Raw genomic sequence first — 19,508 nt, 5'->3', positions numbered from 1 at the left:
TTTCACTTGTGCCAAAAACAAGAGAACTCGCTCTCCCATCCAGATTTTTTTTAGCATTTCCTTTAGAAAACTTAACTGTAAACCCTTTCTCTGTCTCTCTTAGATATATGGGAGTCATGTTAAAAGCTAAGACTCCTGCCAGGTCTGTATGTCAGCAATGTGTTTCTTGGGTACTCGGGGACACATCTGAGGTGTGACCATGGAGGAGGATGGTGGCCGGTCTCCCTCTCTCTGGGGGAAGAGTCTGGGCTCTGTGCTGGCCTCCGCGTTGTCACTTCCCGCTTGTCACAAAGATACAGGACGCTTTATTTGTCCTCTGGATAGAGACGATTAACGTGCATGTAATGCACTGTATCTGCCTGACTCTGTAAAAGGGTGAGATTTCTTTCTGTCTCAGCGACCTCCCTAGCAGATGGCCTGTAGCTGCACTGCAGTCTTGGCAAGAAAAAAACTGTTTCACTCTTGTTTATAGTATGTAGAGGTGATTTTTCTGGGCTGGCAGGAGATTTTATTTTTAATAATTTCCCCAATAATATTCAGTGAGAAGCTACAGTCCAATGTGGCTGCCAAAAGAGTTATTTTGAGGAAATTACTGGAAGAACAGTTTCCAGAATGAAGAGGGTAATGGCCCTGCTGTACAGCAGGCTTGAAGTAGTGCAGGCATTCTGGGTGCCACTTAGAAAGGGAAGAAAATGGGAATGCGGTCAGAGGAGGGCAAGGAGAATACTGACGGGACTCGAAATATGTAATGTGGTGGCTGCAAGAATGGGGACTATTCAACTGGGAAGAGAAAAGCCACCTGCGAAGGTGGGGAAGGAGAGCAGGGCATAGTTATAACTGGAGAGTTCTCCCTGGAGGAGGGCACAGATTTGTTCCGCACGGTATAAAACAGTAAATAAACGTCTCCTCAACTTAAGGAAGGGAGTCTCACCAACAAACCAAACATCGGAGATATTTTCCATCCTTGAAGGTGTTCAGTCCTAAGCTGGACAGTCACTTGATGTGGCGACAAGGACTTCAAGTGCTCTTGGGTGAGTTCTTGCTAAGATTTCTTCTGATCTTGCAATTCTAAAATCCTATGGCTTTTTGAAAATATACATCTATTTACCTCTGTACCCATCGTGGTTGCTTTTCAGGAGAAACAGAGACCGCGCCCTATAAGCACTAAGAACAGGGCTGCACAAACCTCCGCAGCCGCGTAGCCGGGGTACACTTCCACGCCCAGGGCTTCCGCCTGCTCGCCCATCCAGCTCACCAGGTGTCCCAGGCGCACGATGTAATTGCCGTGATTGTTCATTGGGAGACCTACAGATACATGCTTGGTTTAGAAGTCTGACTTTTTAGAGTCTGACATCTCAAAAACAGAAATACTTAATTTAGAAATTCTAATCAGTGTCTAATTTCTACATAAATACACACACATCATCTTATGGCCATTATTTCAATTTATTTTCTAACAATTCTGGTCTAGAGTTCAAATAATTACATAGAAAACGACATTACAGACTAAAAATTCCTGGTTGCCTTACAAGACTATCTCAGTTCTTCCAGACTGGAAGACAAAAGCACTGGGCTCTAGGCCTGCTTTCTTCCCCACAAGCTAGCTGTGAAATTTTGGTTAAGTCCTTCGAGTCTCTGGGCCTTAGTTTTCTCATCTGTAAAAGGAAGGGATTCCACCCGATGAAATGTAGCTCCTTCCAGCTGTGGAATTCTGTTAGTCTATGAGTATTTATCATTCCTCACCTGGGAGAATTGGCACAGGAATTCTATGTTTCTCTGTCAAAATTCCAAATCTATCTTCTGTTACGGGAGTGTTAAGTGGAGCCTGGAAGCAAAAGGAGGAGAGAGAAGGACTTTTTTAGTTCATATTTGTGAGGTAAATACAAATCATAAACTACTGTGTCAAAAAGGAAAGAGAACTATCCTCCTCCCGTTTCTTCCATCACTTCCTTTGGAGAACTTGACACTGTAAATCCTTTGTCTCTTTGAGATGCATGGGAATCTTTTTAAACCTAAATAAGCCAGTTTGCATCCCAGGAAGGTCTTTGCTGGGGGCCCTGGAGCCACCTTTGAAAGTGAACATCAGGGGGGCTGTCTTCCTGTCTCCCTGCCTCTGTGGGAGGTGCCTAGGCACCTGCTGTAACTTCCTGCTCCATGGAAAGAGAAGAGTTTTAGTTTTCCTCCGGATAAAGGCAATTAACAGGTATGGAATGGATTGGCTCTGCCTGGCTTCATAAGGCTTTGATGTGAAAAACTTCTTCTATTAGAATTGCTATTGTGTCAATAATAATTCAGTGATACCTATTTTTGATGTAACACTGAAGAGAGAAAGTTAATTAGGCAAAGTTATAGCGTTTCTAGTTTCCAGGAGCTCACTGCTTTAGAAAGAAGAGCATCGTCCCTGTGCTAAGCAAGCCCCACGTCAGCAAACCCAGCCCTGACCTTAACCTCATTCAGTCCCGGCCTCTCCAAGGAATGTAATCTTACCCGTCGGCCTCTCTACCAGCCCTCGTGAGGCACCACCTGGAGCCCCGCCTGGTAGGCGACAGTGCCTGAACTAACTCTTTCCCCCCCTTTTTTAATTTTAAATCGTAGAGTCCTAACCACTGGACCTCCAGGGAATACCCTGAAATAACCCTTCTGCTTATGACTTCCGTGCCCCACGCCCTTTCTGCCTGTAAAAACCTTTCCTTTTCCGCTGCTCCTTGGAGCTCCTTCTGTGTGCTAGATGGGATGCTGCCCAGAATCACTGAATAAAGCCCATTTGATCTTTAAATTTACTCAGATGAATTTTGCTTTTTAACCATCTTTACAGACTATGTTCACAGATACTAAATATTCTAACACTGAATACCTTGAACAGGTGTAATAAAACCCATCTTACAGGGCTTCCCTGGTGGCACAGTGGTTAAGAATCCACCTGCCAATGCAGGGGACACGGGTTCGAGCCCTGGTCCGGGAAGATCCCACATGCCGCGGAGCAACTAAGCCCGTGAGCCACAACTACTGAGCCTGTGCTCTAGAGACCACGAGCCACAACTGCTGAGCCCACGAGCCAAAACTACTGAAGCCCATGCACCTAGAGCCCATGCTCTGCAACAAGAGAAGCCACCACAATGAGAAGCCCACGCACCGCAACGAAGAGCAGCCCCCACTCGCCACAACTAGAGAAAGCCCGCGTGCAAAAATGAAGACCCAATGCAGCCAAAAATAAATAAAATAACAACAAAAAAACCCCCCATCTTACAGAAGAAAAAAACTGAGATGCATAGAGTACAATATTTTAACCAAGGTCATACAAATGATGACTGCAGTAAAACTAGCACTTGATTCTCTGTGTATCATACCAGTGACTTTTCTGCTTGCGTTATAAGGGGTCTTATTAATGTATTTCCTTAGAAAATTAGATTAAATTATCCTCCTTGGCTTTAGATACTGCAATGTCCCAGAAAAGTTATAGAACACTTTATTAAGAACAATGATATAAACACCTATGGAACAAGTTAGGAAATACCCTCAAAATCAAAAAGCTGTATTTATTCAAAGATCTTCTCAAGATAATACCTTCTCATAAATCCAGTTCACAAATACTATGTGCAGAAGGCATTAAATAAAAATGAGTTAATAGCTTAAAATTTTAACTATATTTGATATGATTCAAATTTTTTGGCCCTTTTAAAATTAAAAACCTATCTACAAGTATCCTCTAAGAGACAGAACTGGGTGAAAGGTTTTCCACATTCCTTTCATTTGGAAACAGAGATGCAATAAAGACGAGACTGGGTATAAAAAACTACTTTTCATACTCCCTTCTCCTTCCAGTCTGGGAACAGCTCTTGGAAAGCTCGTGGGTCCAGGCAAGCCCCCGAGAGTGTGTGTGCGCCTATCTGAGCAGCTTTCTCCACCAGACACACGCGGATGTCCTTCTCGTGCTGGGCCGCCAGCTGCTTGAGCCGAGCGGCTGCTGAGAGGCCCGCAGGGCCGGCACCCACAATTACCACGTCTGCCTCGTCTGCAAACCGCTCCATGTTCACCCCTGGAGGGGAGAGGGTTTAAACATAGGTAACATCTGTAACTCCATTTCTGCTTTGCAAAGAAGTTCATTTGTACCATTTTTTCAGATTCCACTCACTTTGCTGTAATGCAGAAAGTAACACAACACTGTAAATCAACTATACTCCAAAAAAACCCACATATCAATTCTGGGATGACTATTACCTGATAAAATTACAGGCTGGGTTACAAGTACCCACTATCCTTTAGAGCATTATTTATAGAAATAACCCCTCTGCTTCCCATGAGAATTATACTAAGTCCATTACTGTCTTAGTTTATTGTTCTCTTAGGTTCTGTTCGAGGACGTATCTTATTTTAGCTTCCATAAACCAACTTTTATTACTGAGATTTATTATTATAAGTTTGCAAGCATTTGCTTATCTAAATATTAATATGTAACAGATTTTGTAAAGTTATAAAATATTATTAGATGATTTTACACTATCGTGAAAAATATAGTATTTACCTCCACAAAATGATACAAACTGTCTAGAAAAGTCTCAACAATTTTACAGAAATGACTACTTACCTTCCCATCGCTTGTCCTTATCCCGGGGATGAACAGTATAGTGGGTAGTGATTCGAGGTACCACAGAAGTTGAAGACCATCTTGCAGCACACAGAGGTAGATAATTTTTCTTAATTTGTAAGGCATGAAAGCACTGGTATGCTGTACAAAAATCATGAACAGTATTATTTTTCTAATTCGTTTTTCTCAGGAGTAGATTGAAAAAAAATTTTTTAAAGCAAAAAAAAAAAAAAAAATCTACGACTGGGGATCAGATCTGGCTTCTGTTTGGTTCTCTGTTAATTACCCTAAAACCTTAAACGGATCACTTAACTGCTATAGATCTCAGTCTCCTCATTCGAAAAAGTAAAGGGCTACCAGGTGATCACTAAGGTACCATCTTGTTTTGTTTTGGGCCGCGCCACGCAGCTTGCGGCACCTCAGTTCCCCAACCAGGGATTGAACCCAGGGTCACGGCAGTGAAAGCGCCGAATCCTCACCACTGGACCGCCAGGGAACTCCCCCACTACGGTACCACCTTGACCTGAAACTGTACGAGTCCACGTGATGCCTTCTCTTTGGAAACATGTATATCTTCTGGACACGTCAACACTGCCGACTGTCAGTCAATGGTTACATCTACGCTGCAGAGCCCTTAGCTGTGAATTGTCTCTTTCCTAGGTGAATTCAGCTGGCTTTTCCTCAGAAAGCAGTGTTTTCAAATTATAACATTTTAAAAGTATCTAATAAACTAATTTATTCAATTTACCTCATGTCAAGCTTCATCTATAAATAGGATGACCATGTAATTTATCACCTAAACCGGATACTTTGGAAGTAATAAGAGGCAGTACTAATGGTTATGCCGGGACGAGGTGGCAAACTGCATTTTACGGTCAGCTTCCTCTTAAATTAAGTGGACCCTGCCATAGAGCAGCATCTTCTGAGAGCCTCAAAGATGTATCTATTCTCTGAGTTAGCAGATAGGATTTCATGGAAATAAACAGACGTGTGCAAAGATTTATCTGCAAGAACGCTCATTAAACCTCTGTCGTCCTTAAACCTTCACCTCTATCTCCTCCCTCCCTTACCTGAAACCAAGCACATCAAACCTCACAGAAAGACAGAAGCAATTAGGTGGGAACTGTCTCAATTCCTGGCAAGAACGTCTAATGTAATCTGTATTGTGTCCGTCCTGTGTTCACTCTCTCAGGTTATAATAACGAGATGTCTTTTCTCCTCACTTAGAGTAATCCTTCCACCTGGATGGCGAGGCTAACCCTCCCCATCTTCTTAGAGACATTCCTACGTCAAAGACCCCCCTAACTCCTGTATCTTCAATTTCTCACTCCCTTCTCTGGTACTCCTCTCCACGGCGATCCTTCCCTTAATAAAAGAAGGGCAGAGAATCCCACCTTGGGAACAGCCCTGAAAGATATAAAAACTTATATTTGTAGCTTAAATAATTAAAAGTCTGTTATGGGAGAAGGGATGGAATAATCAAAGGAACAGAATAAAGAGTTTAGAAATAGACGGAATACACTTAAGGATCTGTCATATGATAAAGACGCCATTTCAAATAAGGAAGAAGAGACAGTTCCTCATTAAATGGTCAGAGACAGGTAGAACATTTGGAAAAAAGTATACCTCTCTCCTTATATGAAAATGAATTCCATTTGATCAATGATTTTAACAGGAAAAGTCAAAGTATAAAAGTTTATGGTGACGACTTCCCTGGTGGCGCAGTGGTTGAGAATCTGCCTGCCAATGCAGGGGACACGGGTTCGAGCCCTGGTCCGGGAAGATCCCGCATGCCGCGGAGCAACTAAGCCCGTGAGCCACAACTACTGAGCCCGTGCGCCTAGAGCCCGTGCTCCGCAAGAAGAGAAGACACAGCAATGAGAAGCCCGCGCACCACAACGAAGAGTAGCCCCCGAAGAGTTTCTCATCACAACTAGAGAAAGCCTGTGCACAGCAACGAAGACCCAACGCAGCCAAAAATAAATTAATTAATTAATTTAAAAAAAGATTATGGTGATAGATCCACAAATTATTTGATTCTCTGCTTTTGAGTGTGGGCTGAACTTAGGGATTAGCTTCCAACAAGGTGAGTGTGGCAGGGACAAATACTAGCTTTACAGTGGAGAAATATGACAGACACTTTAACCAAGTGATCAAGTCTAACATTACCAGCAATAAGACATACTGGCATCACATGATGTAATGTGGTGAGAAGGGCTCCTCACCTCTGTGCTACACCTCCCCCAAATCCACAACCTTAGTCTAATCGAGAGAAATCACCAGACAGACTCGGATCGAGGGACCTCCTACAAAATGCCTGACCAGTCCACACTGCGAGTGTCCAGGTCATGAGAGACAAGAAAAGACAGTGGAATTACCACACTGAAGTAGACTTGATATGAGAAGACGTGACAGCTGAAGCAATGTGGGACCCTGGACTTGGTCCTGGACAGAAAAGGAATCTGAATAAAGTCTGTAGTTCAGTTAATAGTACTGCACCAATGTTAATTTCTTACTAACTGTTCTACGGATATGAAGTTAAGCTGGGTGAAGGGTGTATGGGAACTCCTCGTGCTATCTCAAAAAAAAAAGGGTGTAAATATTTGTGACCTTGGATTAGGCAATGGTTTCTTAGCTAGGACACCAAAAGCACAAGCAACAAAAGAGAAAACAGATACACTGTCCTTCATAAAAATGATAACTTTTTATTTTTAAAAGATACCAACAAGAAAGGGAAAAGATAACGTATGGAAGGGGAGAAAGTATCTGCACGTCATATATCTGATAAGGGACTTGTATCTGGCATATATAAAGAACTCATTTCTAATAATAAAAAGACAAACAACCCAATTAAAAACACACAAAGAATCTGTATAGATGTTTCTCCAAAGGAGATAAACAAATGTCCAATAAGCACATGAGAAGATGCTCAATATCATTAACCATCAGAGAAATACAAATCAAAACCGCAACATGATACCACTTTATATCCACTAAGACGGCTATAATCAATAAGACATAACAAGTGCTGGTGAGGATGTGGAGAAATTGGAACCCTCGTACACTGCTGGCGGGGGAGTAAAATGGTGCAGCCACTTTGGAAAACAGTCTGGCAGTTCCTCAGAATGTTAAACATACAGTTTCCATATAACTCAGTCACAGGTATACACTTTTTCCATTAAAAATTATTTTATTCAAATTATGTTTTCCAAAAGAGAGGGTTCTGTGCTAGTCATCTTTGCAAGTTTCATACCATTTCAGAACCACATTTGTCGGAATGAACACCTCAGATGGACTTGGTGTCACCTGGGCCTGAGAGACATCGAATGACGAAGCGAAACCGTCGAAGCCGTCCAACATCTTCCGTGTGAACTGAGTGAACGAGTCAACTGCAGACACAGCAGCGTCACCTACACAGGTCTGAGCCAGACTGCCAATCATTCCACTGAACTTCCAATCTGAGCCACAGACGGAGTTCGGACAATATTCATGGCTCCAAAGGGTACTGGCTTCCTTCTCCAGATTTAAGACCTGAAATTTTGAAGACGGCACTTGGTTTCCCATTCGTGACGAATCCTAGGAGTTGCCATGCTGGCATTCCATTGGAATCAGGATAGGAAAAGTAGACAGATCCTTCCATCCCTCAGGAAATGCGACTGTTCCCAGCATAAAAACCACAGCACGGTTGATATTTTCATAATCAGGCAAGTCAAAAACAAATTTATCCTCTGCCACTTGCTGTGCAGCTGTCTGCACCAGCCTCCCCGCCACCAGGCGGCCAAACACGGTGGCGGCTCCACTCAGCCAGCAGAGACCCGAAGTCCTGGCGCTGCTGCCCTAGTCGAACCCAAGAACCTTCCAGAACGTGGCGGAGGGTGCCTACCCCTCTGCTACACAGCGACTAGGCCAGCGGCGGGAACGCCTCCTGCCCCCGTGACCTCTGACCTCTCCTTCCTCAGGTATACACTTAAGATAAAAGAGAACATACGTCTGCACAAAAACTTGCACATGTTCATAGGTACGTTATTCACAGCAGCCCCACAGTGGAAACGACCCGAATGTCCCTTAGTGGATGGGTAGTTGTTGCCTAGGGCTGGAGGGGCTGAGGAGTGATTGTTAATGGGTACGAGGTTTCTTTCTGGGATTATGGCAACGTTCTAAGACACACTGTGGTGACGGTTGCCCAACTCTGTGAATATACTAACCACCACTGAATCGTATCCTTCAGATGACGTGATTGTATGGTGTGTGACTTGTAGCTCAATAAAACTGTTGCTTAAAAAAGAACATTTACAGTCACACACAAAAAAGATTATGGGGAAAACAACTGTAATTTTTTTTAAAGAACCTTGAATTTGGAAAGGTTTTTCTAAGTGCGGCAAAAAAATCTCAAAAATCATAAGATCACTTAACTAAAAATTTAATACATCTATATGACCAAAAAATGATATAAACATAACCGTCTTGTTTATTTGTCTGTGTTTCCCAGAAGACAGAATACTCCTAAAGTATTTCTTTTTCTTTTTGTATGCTAGATCCCAGTGTCAGCCTATATATAGGTACAAATATTTATTGACTGACTATCAGTCCTTTTTATATTTCCCTTTATTAGAGTACTTATTTACGATGGACTCATGATATTATTAAACAGGTTAGTGCTTTTTTTAAGTGTAATTCTCTGTGAAAAGGCAGGCTAGAATCATAAATCAAAAGCATCAAAAGGCCAACATGAGGGAATGAACAGCTACGCTGTAGGCTGGAAGAAAATATCTGCAGAACACATAGCAGATGTAGGGCTGACATACAAAATACACAAAGAACTCATACAACTCAACAAGAAAACAAACAACTCAAAAGACAGGCTAAAGATCTGAACAGACACCTCACCAAAGAAGATATTCACATGGAAAATAAGCATAGGAAAAGATGCTGGGCTTCCCTGGTGGCGCAGTGGTTGGGAATCTGCCTGCCAATGCAGGGGACACGGGTTCGTGCCCTGGTCCGGGAAGATCCCACATGCCGCGGAGCAACTGGGCCCGTGAGCCACAACTACTGAGCCTGCGCGTCTGGAGCCTGTGCTCCGCAACAAGAGAGGCCGCGATAGTGAGAGGCCCGCGCACCGCAATGAAGAGTGGCCCCCGCTCGCCGCAGCTAGAGAAAGCCCTCACACAGAAACGAAGACCCAACACAGCCATAAATAAATAAATAAATAAATTTATTAAAAAAAAAAAAAAAAAAAAAGAAAAGATGCTGAACATCTTGTGTCATCTGGGAGTTGCAAATTAAAACGAGATACCACTAACCACCTATTAGAATGGCCAAAACCCAGAACGTGGACAACACCAGACGCTAAGAGGATGTGGAGTAGCAGGAACGCTCATTCACTGCTGGTGGGAACGCAAAATGGTACACACACTCTGGAAGACAGTTTGGCAGTTTCTAACAAAGCTAAACATACTCTTAACGTAGGATCCAGCAACTGCAATTGCCAAAATGAGTTGAAAATTAACATCCACACAAAAAACCACAGTCAAGCCATATGAACAAACTCTAGAGACCTCCTGAATGACACTTTACCTCTAGTCAACAATAATGCATTGTACATTTAAAATTTTGTCAACAGTGTGTATCTCATGCTGTGTTCTTATCACAGTAAAATAAAACAAAACATCCAGATTTAAAAAAAATCTTCACATGAACGTTTATAACAGCTTTATTCATAATGATCAAAACTTGGGAGATGTCCTTCAATAGGCGAATGGATAAACAGACTGTGGTACATCCATACAATGCAATATTATTCAGGGCTAAAAAATGAAAAGACACGGAGGAAATGGAAACGCATATTGAAAAGGCTGCATCCTGTATGATTCCAACTCTAGGACATTCTGGAAAAGGCACAGCTATGGAGACAGTGAGAGACCAGTGGGTATCAGGGGTTCAGGAAGAGGGAGGAAGGGCAGCGAGGCTCTTCTGTATGACAATGTAATTAATGGTGGATACGCATCATTGCACATTTGTCAAAACCCACAGACTGTCCAACACACAGAGTGAACCCTAATGTAAACTATGAACTTTAATAATAACGTCTCCCCAATTGCAACGAAGGTACCACACCAGTGCAAGATGGTAACGGGGAAAGGGAGAAAGTTATATGGAAACTCTGTGTACCTTCCACTCAATTTTTCTTTCAACCTAAAGCTGCTAAATAAAATAAAGTTTATTAATTGAAAACAAAACAAAAAGACAAGAAAAAGGCAGCAGTTAAGTGAATAGGCTCTGGAGTCTGTCTACTTTGTGTTTGAATTCAGTAAGTTATGAACTCTCCCCACTCCACCGGCTCTGAAGTTTACGGTCAATCTCTGCCTTGGAAATACTACGGTGTAGGATCTAGAATGTCTTACACAAAGCAAGTGGCTAATACACAGTAGTTAATGGGATAGGTACCTTCCTAATTACAATTTTAACTATCATCCAGGTACCTGCAAATCTCTGGTGTTAATTTCCTAAAACAAATTCCTGGGTTATAGAGCAATCTTATCAATAGAATGAAGCATCTATCTGCATACGAACAAATTTCTAAATATGGAACAACAAATAGTAAAGATCAACAAAGGCTTTTGCATGGATTTGTAATATATAATAAAATTTGCATTTTCATGGACGTATGGAGCACATAGGAATTTTCAATTTTAATACCACATCGTCCTCTTCATGACCTTATGAGATACGTGGGGCACCACAATCCCCACTTACAGCAGAGAAAGAGCAAGTCAGATGATCCCAGCCAATCCCCCTCTCAATCCTCCCAACACCAGTCAACTCTGAGACTACAATTGGACTTGAAATGGTCTCTCAAGTAATGGAACGGGAAAACAAGTTGTTTTCTTTCTTTTCTGATTAAAAGGAGAGATGTCAGCCTGGCATAGGCTAATTATTTTAATTCTTTAGCACCCCACTGCATAATTGATATATTTTTATGTTTCATTCTTTCCAGTAAAATGACTTTTTTAAAAGTAAAAACCTAGCATCAATCAATAATTAAAGATTATGATGAATGCAGGAGGGGAAGAGATTTGAAGCGACTGAAGCCTAAAGCCTTTAAACACTAAAAATATGTTTCTGACAGTCACTCAAAAAAGTGTCAAGGTAACTAATTTTCTCTACTGGAAAATAGCATAATAAAAACTATAATATTGGGAATAATTTTTAAAACCTAGTTATCCCTTCATCTATCCTAAATCTTGAAAAAATGATAGAGATATTATAGGAGAGCCCAGTTCCAGTGTTCAAATATAGTATTATCATCATTCAAAAGAATATTTACTTATTATAAAAAACAAATTTGTTTTATGATGCATTGTAGTTTAGTGTATAGAAGTTATTATTTGGTTCTGAAACCGATGATTTGGTATCAGACAAAATTTTAATTCCACTATTCATACAGCTAATGATTTTCTTGAAAATACTTGGAACTGGGTAGTCTGATCTCCTCCAGAGGGGTTAAAAAAAAAAAGTCACAACCTTTACCCCTTTTCTGAAAAAAATCTGATACTTAAGAGATTTAAACACTTAGACACACTGGCTGAATTGTGGTAAAGAAGTGAGGTCAAAAAGTCCAGTGAACTGATAATATCACGATACAAAATCACAGATGGCATTTCTATGTCCATCTCTTTGATGCCAGTAGTGCTAACACCAGGCTATGAAATGGCAATGATTTAAATACTCAATGAAAATAGAAATGGTAATTTGGGTGGAATTTGGATAGCACTTGACCCAAGAATGATTTCAACTAAATTGAGTAGGGCAGATAGCGTCCGATTACTTTGATATTCCAAAAAACATAAAGCAAACTGTGGACAAAGAAAGTCACCTGTCATCTCAGTAAACAAAGGATGTGGAGGCCATGAAGCCCTCAGCCACTGCAGCTGCCCCCGAGTGCACCCTGAGGGGGTTCAGGATAGAGAAAAGCAGGACACTGGCCCCAGATGGTATAGGTGCACATCAAAGGAATAATTTCAGTGAGCCCAGACTCTTGCATCTTCCTATACAGAGAAAAGCACTAAATTCATTAACTTGAGATTTCTAGTTTTCCCTAATGAGCAGTAATCTTTTGATGGTCCAACTACCTGTTTGTTTTTGTTTTTGTTTGTTGTTGTTATTGTTGCAAAAACCCCTCCAGATCCTGGCTCTTCCCTTATGTCTCTGGAGCCGTCCCTCAGAGCTGTCTCAGAGGATGTCTCCCGGGCTGTAGTCCTCAGAATGTCTGTTGAATAAAACATAATTCTCAACTTTTACGTTGTGCTCTTCTATCCCCCAGCTGACAGTCTGGCGACCACTAAGGGACCTACAGCTGACTTCTCTCCTTCACCTGAACTCTCTGAGGAACGGGAGCCTTGGTACCAGCAGAGGCCTCTTCTGTCCACCCACCTCCTGAGAGACTCCAGACGAATCTGGGTGAGTGTCCCCTGGTTCTCAGAGCTCCAGATTATTGGTTGATGATCCAGTTTTATGTGGCGGTGTGTAACAGGCACCTGGCTCCCAAGCTGAAAGATACTGGGGGTGGGGGGCCTGGCTGAAAGACCCTGGGGGCTCCGGACTGGGTGATGAGGTGGGAGCCTGGCCTAATATCTTTGCCTCCAACTAAGACTCCAGCCAGGTTTATGTGCGTACAAACCTTATACTTACAAGTACTTACTTAATTGGGAATTAAAGGAAATCTCGCCTCGAAAATGACAAAGATGGGGCTTTTTTATTGTGCCCACAGGTAAGTTAGAGAAAACCGGCTTGTTAAAACACCTTTTCAGAATTCTGACCTTAAAGTAACAAAAGTCCTTCTAGGGGGAACTTGCATTTCCCTTCCTGTGTCTTTGAGATGTAAATGTTCTACCTGATCTTCCGTGTTGTGTGTGCTTTTAAACTTGGTCTCTGCCATCCGGAAGGTAACATAACGGTGTACATCTGTCAGCCAATCGAACAGACTGGGATTCCGAGCAGTCTTCTGTCTGTGCCAACTCCCAGGGACTTTTTTTGCCATCTTAACCTTCATCGTGTCAGCCTGTTCAACGAAGGCCTTTACTTTCTTAGACTATTTTGGGGAGTAAACCTTCTGGATCTTGTTTAGGCGGCACCCTCCACGCTCTCCTATTGGGAAGCATTTTATTGGTTTGAGTCACTATTAAGATATACCTCATTAAGGGCCAGATGATGGATCCTGTAAATTGGAGATATTTCTAAACTGGTAAAATTTTAGAGCGCTCTCACAGTGAGCAGCTGTTTCATTGGTACCCATGAAAAAAACAAATTAGAAGGTGGAAAAAGACATATATAATGATTAACCTAAGAATTCCTTTAAAACAAACAAAGAAAAAAACAGTTTGGGAAGACTTATTTGTGGTCTCTGCTTCCCCGCAATGGGTCTTACAGATGCTAATAAAAACATTAGGCTAATTAATGTAAACTAGTTTAACATGGAAGTTAAAAAAACACCGAAGGGAAAAGTCTAGAGACTTCTTCCTGACAAGGTTTAAATTTTAGAGACTGGAACCCCCCAAATAAAGAAATCTACAGATGGTTATTAATAAATGGGATAAATAAAATGGATGTTAGTGGGATTAAAAGGTTTTGATGGAACACTACCTAAGGATGATGGGCCAAAGGGACCCCCTATTGGTTCCCAACATTAAAGGGCCCCAAACAAGTCCACTCTACCCAGTTTAAAAAACATATATATTTAAAAGGCTGGAAGAAAATTACATTTAGATACCTGACCAACAGTTACTTGGGGCAACAGGCCAACTAATCAAGTGAAAAGACTGACAAAAGGGCCTGAGTCTCTTGGTTCAACCCCTCACTAGGGACCCCAGAGCCTTTTAAACAAAATAGATAAAATGGTTGGGGAATGAAAGAAAGCTTCTAGGACTCCTTGTATGACCAAAGCTTGTTGATTGGGTCCTAATGGGAACCAAAGTTAAAGGTATAAAAGTTGACAGAATTGAGATGAAAGTTTATAAAAATTGGTACATTTAAATAGGCTTTATATAAGATGTTTACATCTCTTTTGCTGAATTATATTGTGGTATAGACATGTTTCACTGGGCTTCCTCTACTTGGTATTATAAGACAGGGCATATGAATCTGGCCCTCATGAAATATTAAACATATGAAAGGAAACCAACAGGGTTACCTGAGCCCATACAATATAAAGTAAAAACTGGGAACTAATATTCAGGGGTCAATAAAAATAATAATAGACATTTTGCTCTGGGTCTACCCTGTGCACTCAAAAAGAGGGCCGTTGTTAATGCCTTATGCAAGCTTTTGAAGTCATGATAAATTAAATCCTAAAGTTGTAGAACATGGAACTCTTGATTTTCAGTTTAGTTGGAAATCTTCTCTCTGATACAAAAGCAAATAAAGTAAGCATATTTGGGCAAATCAATCTGTTAATATCATTTAGGTGGCAGATCAGTTCTTTGGAGAATTAGGAGCAGATTATCTTTCAAATCTCTACAAATCAGAAATGTAAATACAGCACACAAAGACCCGAGACTGAGCCTAATTAGCTCAAACAGGTAAAACCTGAAACCAAGGGGAAAAAAAGGGGGAAAAGGCCTTTTTAAACTCAAACTGTTGGAAAAGTTTCCTCAATCAAAATCTAATTCAGAGCCTCCTTAAGGGGTTATCAAGGACAAATACAAATCTTAAGTCTTTTCCACAAATAGTGAAGCCTTGGTCATCTGAGCAAACAAATTTAACATATTCCAACTGTTACTTATAAACTAGTGAGTTTATACGGTAATACCTGATTCATAACTAAGCTTTTAGAGTGAAGCTATGCTATCTCTAGTTTTGTCTGTTTATATGTCTGGGTGTACATTACATATGAGATGTCTCAAACTCTGGAAAATATTATCAAAATTAAACTTATAAAAGTGCTCTATTTAATTGACTTAAAATAAGCACTTACAAACTAAATATTTCTAAATATAAAAGAAACTGGCCAGAGTGAATTTTGGGTTCACATGATCTAGGAAATATTCAATATTAAATTAATATCTGATATTAAAGCTATCTTAAGCTTGTTGGTTTAATCAGTACAGACCTGTCTTACTTTTATTGTACCTAGGTTTACTGACGGTCATAAGTTCATGTTATTTGTAACAGAGTTTGTCAACAAGAAAAAAAATTAAATAGTATGATTTTCATAAGTTACAAAATAAAGGTAAATGAGATAAGAGTTTTCAGGTGAACTCCAGGAATAATTATGTTTTGGGTATGTCTATCTTAAAATAGTTTCTTCAGATTTTTGGTAATTTGAGTTTTGACAAGTTAAATGATGGGAATTTATTGAATATCCAGATTATTTCAAATAAGATAAAATACTGGAACGTAATTGCTAAAGAGGTCTAAATCTACCTACTTTTGTCTCCTTACGAGAGGGAAACTAAAGATGTCGGGTTTATTGGACACATGCCTTGTTCCACACTGAGGAAAGAAATGATGCTATGAGAAAGATGTATGTTTCTAGAGGTTACAGAATATTCTAATCAGGAGATGCTGTTTGTGAACAAACAGTTCACAATCACTTGCTCCTTTTCAGTTTTTGCTAAAGATTAAGGTTTTCAAGGGTTGAAACTAATATGTAATCAAAGCTACTAAAAATATTAAGGGAAACAATTCAGTGTGCTAGGAAAGTAGGATGTATGTTCTCAGCAAAAGAAGATATGAAGAATAGAAATGAATTTGTTGGAAAAAGAAGGGTGATTTTGTCCTAGAGACATTTACTTCTGGATAAAAAAATTAAGGAACAAACTAATATGAACACAGAAAGCTGTGGAAGGTTTGCAGAAAGGGAGCCCTGAAAAGGAGTTCTGGACATAGTCAGGCTGGGATTAGATTAAATTTAATTAGGTAAATGGATTTTGGTATTAAAAGTAGGCTGGTGTAGGACTGGACTTGGTTCCTCTCTCTGTTAAGAGAACAAAGTTTTCACTGCTTTTGATAAGAGATTGAGTTTCCGTGCCTCTAAGTGATCTGTTTTTGCTTTTGAAGTATTTTGTCACTTCCGTTAAGTGAATAAGTGTTGTTTCACAGTGACCTATGATCCTATTTGACCAAGTGTTTTGAAACCTTTTTGATACTTTTGACAAACTTCCCAAATGGAAAATTCTAACTAAAGTTCTTTTGACCTCCAGCTAACTCTGAGATGCTTCAAAGGAATCCTGAGATATCTCGAAGAGAGATTTTAAACTAAGTTTATTTACGTTAACTTACATGGGAAACGCTGTCAAATAAGTGGTGATAATACCTTCTAAGGTTAGATGTCATTCATATAGATATTCCAAAATTTGTAAAGAATTCCTAAAAGTCTGATATGTCCTGGTATAATGCTATCAGTCATAATTCTAGTTATTATCTTAAAATGTTGTTTGTCACAGAAATATCCAAGTTTTTTGTCAATTGCATTGTAATCAGATCTTTAACCATGCCATATTAAGTCTTTTGTCGTTTTCAGACAATCATTATTTTACTCTGATGCTTTTATATAATGAAGAGCTTCAAGAAGATTTACAAAAAGGACTATTTGACAAATACAAGTTTCTGACAACTTTTAGATCATACCACTGAGCTGGAAAACCTTTCCTCTTACACTTACCCACAGGTTGATTAAGTATACCTTTGTAAACGAAGATGAAACATTTCTTTTTCTCTCTACCTGATCCCGCCAGAATTTGGCTTCTCCAGCTGGCTCCCCTGGGGACTTGATGGCTTATTTCGACCAGATTACAACTAGTTATACTAACCATTGTTTTAATTTGCTCTCGTTAGTTTCAAATTACTTAATGACTTGTCCCTCTCTCTGCTGCACTGTGACCTTATTAATGTTATTAGCTGTGTTACTTATATCCTGTCTATTTTATAAGATTGCTTTCTCTCGCATTACCCAATGTGTAACCAGGCCTCCAACAAAATCAATGATGTCTTAAGACAGTTGATCACATACATAACTCTAGAATAATTGTAACAGTGCAACTTTAGATATGGGAAGAAGTAACAAGGGAAAACAGCTCCTAGATCGTCATAAACTAGTAAGACAGGCGTTGCAGAGAATCTTAGATTACCAACAGGGCCCGATCCCCCAAATAACACATTGGGTGGCCTATCAACAGAATCTTCGCCTGATCTAGGAATGAGCCCTCCTAGCGCCACGGGACAAAAACTGGTCATGAAATGACTCCCAAACATTGGTCAAATTTATGACTAAGAGGAGGCACTGTGGACAAAGAATATCGCCTGCCATCTCAGTAAACAAAGGATGTTGGAGCCATCGAGCCCTCAGCCACTGCAACTGCCCCAGCTGTGCACCCTGGGGGGATTCAGGATGGAGAGAAGCAGGACACTGGCCCCAGGTAGCTGAGGTGCACATCAAAGGAAGGAGTTCAATGAGCCCAGACTCTTGCATCTTCCCATACCTGGCAAAATGCTAGATTCATTCACTTGAGATATCTGGTTTTCACTATTGAGCAGTAATCTTTTGATATCCCAACTACCTGGCTTTTTTTTGTTTGTTTTTTGCTTTTGTTTGTTTTTGCAAACACGCCTCTGCATCTTGGCTTCTCCCTGACCTCTTCACAACAGTCCCTCAGAGCTGTCTGAAGAGGCTGTTTCCTGGGCTTAAGTGCTCAGTGTGTCTGCGAATAAAACATAATTCGCAACCTTTAGATTGTGCTTTTTTTTTTTTTTTTCAGTCAACAATACTTATCCGTTAGGTGTAGTAATACACGCACGAGGTATAGAAACTTTAAATGAAATCCTAACTATTTAATCCACGATGGCCGAATTTGACAAAATTCTTTCATGAAATTCATTGACTTTGCAATAAGTACACCTGTTTATTCTATAACCACAAATTAATTTAAAGAAACTAAAGATAAAAACTAAGTCCGTTGTGGGAGAATTCAATATCCTGGAGTAAACTTTTTTTTTTTTTTTTGACTTTTTAAACGTTCTTTTGTTCTTAAGTAAAACAAAACAAAACAAAACCCATCCCGCTGCATCATTCTACTTTTTTTTTAAGTGAAAGGTGGGGGGCGGGTAAAGAGGTATTTTACCAAGTCATCCTGACGGTTCTAGGGGCAACCACGAGACGACAAGCCCTAGAGTTAATTTCAGGCAACGCAGAAAAATTCCTGGCCCCAGATCCACTCTGGTCACTTGGCAGCATTTGAAAGTTAATGCTGGTGGCAGAACGGTTCAAATTCTTAAGAAAGGAGTAGGACGGCTGCCAAGACGCCAGCCAGCTGAAGACCAAGGGGAAAAGCTGTGCAAATGTTAGTTTACCCATTTCCAACTCGGCGACAGACAACGCCTGGGCTTCTACAGGGGGCTCAGCACCGGCGCTCGGGGAGATTCCGCGCCGTGCTGACAAGTTTCCTCCGCCCGTGACCTCTGGCCTAGTTAGTTGTCAACTCTGCAGCTGGACGAGCCGGGGAGGGAGCCGGGGAGGAAGCCAGGGGGGAACCCAGGGTCCGCCGGGCGCTGACCGCGCGCCCTCTGCCTTGGTTCCACCCAACGACGCGGGCCCGGGCTGCCCCGCGACCTCGCTCCCCTCACCCGCGCGCGCAGACCCCGCTCACCCGGGCAGGCCAGCCTGGCCAGCGGCACCTGCATGTTCACTGCAGCCGGTACGCTGGCGGACGCCGCGGGAGGAGCTCGGGCTCGGCTCGCCCGTGTGCGGGACCTCTAGGCCGCGGGGGGCGCCATCGCCCGCCTGCACGCCCGGAGTCTCCGCCTCCCTCCTCAGCGACCGCTCCGCCTTCACGGCGCTCCCGCCTCTCTCTTGCTGTGCACTGACGCCGCGCGAGACGCGACGAAAGCAGCGCTTCCGGGTCACGGACTGAGGGGGCAAGGGAAGAGA

At 41.4% G+C, this 19,508-nt stretch overlaps 1 protein-coding gene and 1 pseudogene across 3 annotated transcripts in view; both read right to left on the bottom strand.

Annotated features, from left to right (window-relative positions):
• The window catches only part of ETFDH (electron transfer flavoprotein dehydrogenase), a 37,425-nt gene extending 17,981 nt beyond the window's left edge, over positions 1-19,444 (bottom strand). Inside the window, exons 1-5 of one of the 2 annotated variants that reach the window (XM_082461740.1) lie at positions 19,228-19,444; positions 4,586-4,726; positions 3,807-4,036; positions 1,744-1,825; positions 1,187-1,305 (exon numbers count right to left, since the gene is read on the bottom strand). In XM_082461740.1, coding sequence (XP_082317866.1) covers positions 1,187-1,305; positions 1,744-1,825; positions 3,807-4,036; positions 4,586-4,726; positions 19,228-19,261 — 606 coding nt within the window. In that variant the 5' untranslated portion in view covers positions 19,262-19,444. Of the gene's footprint in view, positions 1-1,186; positions 1,306-1,743; positions 1,826-3,806; positions 4,037-4,585; positions 4,727-18,931; positions 19,164-19,227 lie in introns of those variants that run through there. The other variant, XM_082461741.1, reaches the window with a different exon arrangement.
• Positions 7,270-9,511, bottom strand: LOC309660796 (protein Hikeshi pseudogene; annotated as a pseudogene). Its single transcript has one exon. The product of its transcript is annotated as a protein Hikeshi pseudogene (transcript).
• Positions 19,445-19,508: the final 64 nt, after the last annotated feature.

This window comes from Balaenoptera physalus (assembly GCF_965194825.1).
Source record: "Balaenoptera physalus genome assembly, chromosome: 5".
Taxonomy (NCBI): Eukaryota; Metazoa; Chordata; class Mammalia; order Artiodactyla; family Balaenopteridae; genus Balaenoptera; species Balaenoptera physalus.
Note: the sequence above shows the minus strand (reverse complement) of the source record. Positions and strands in the feature narration are given on the sequence as shown.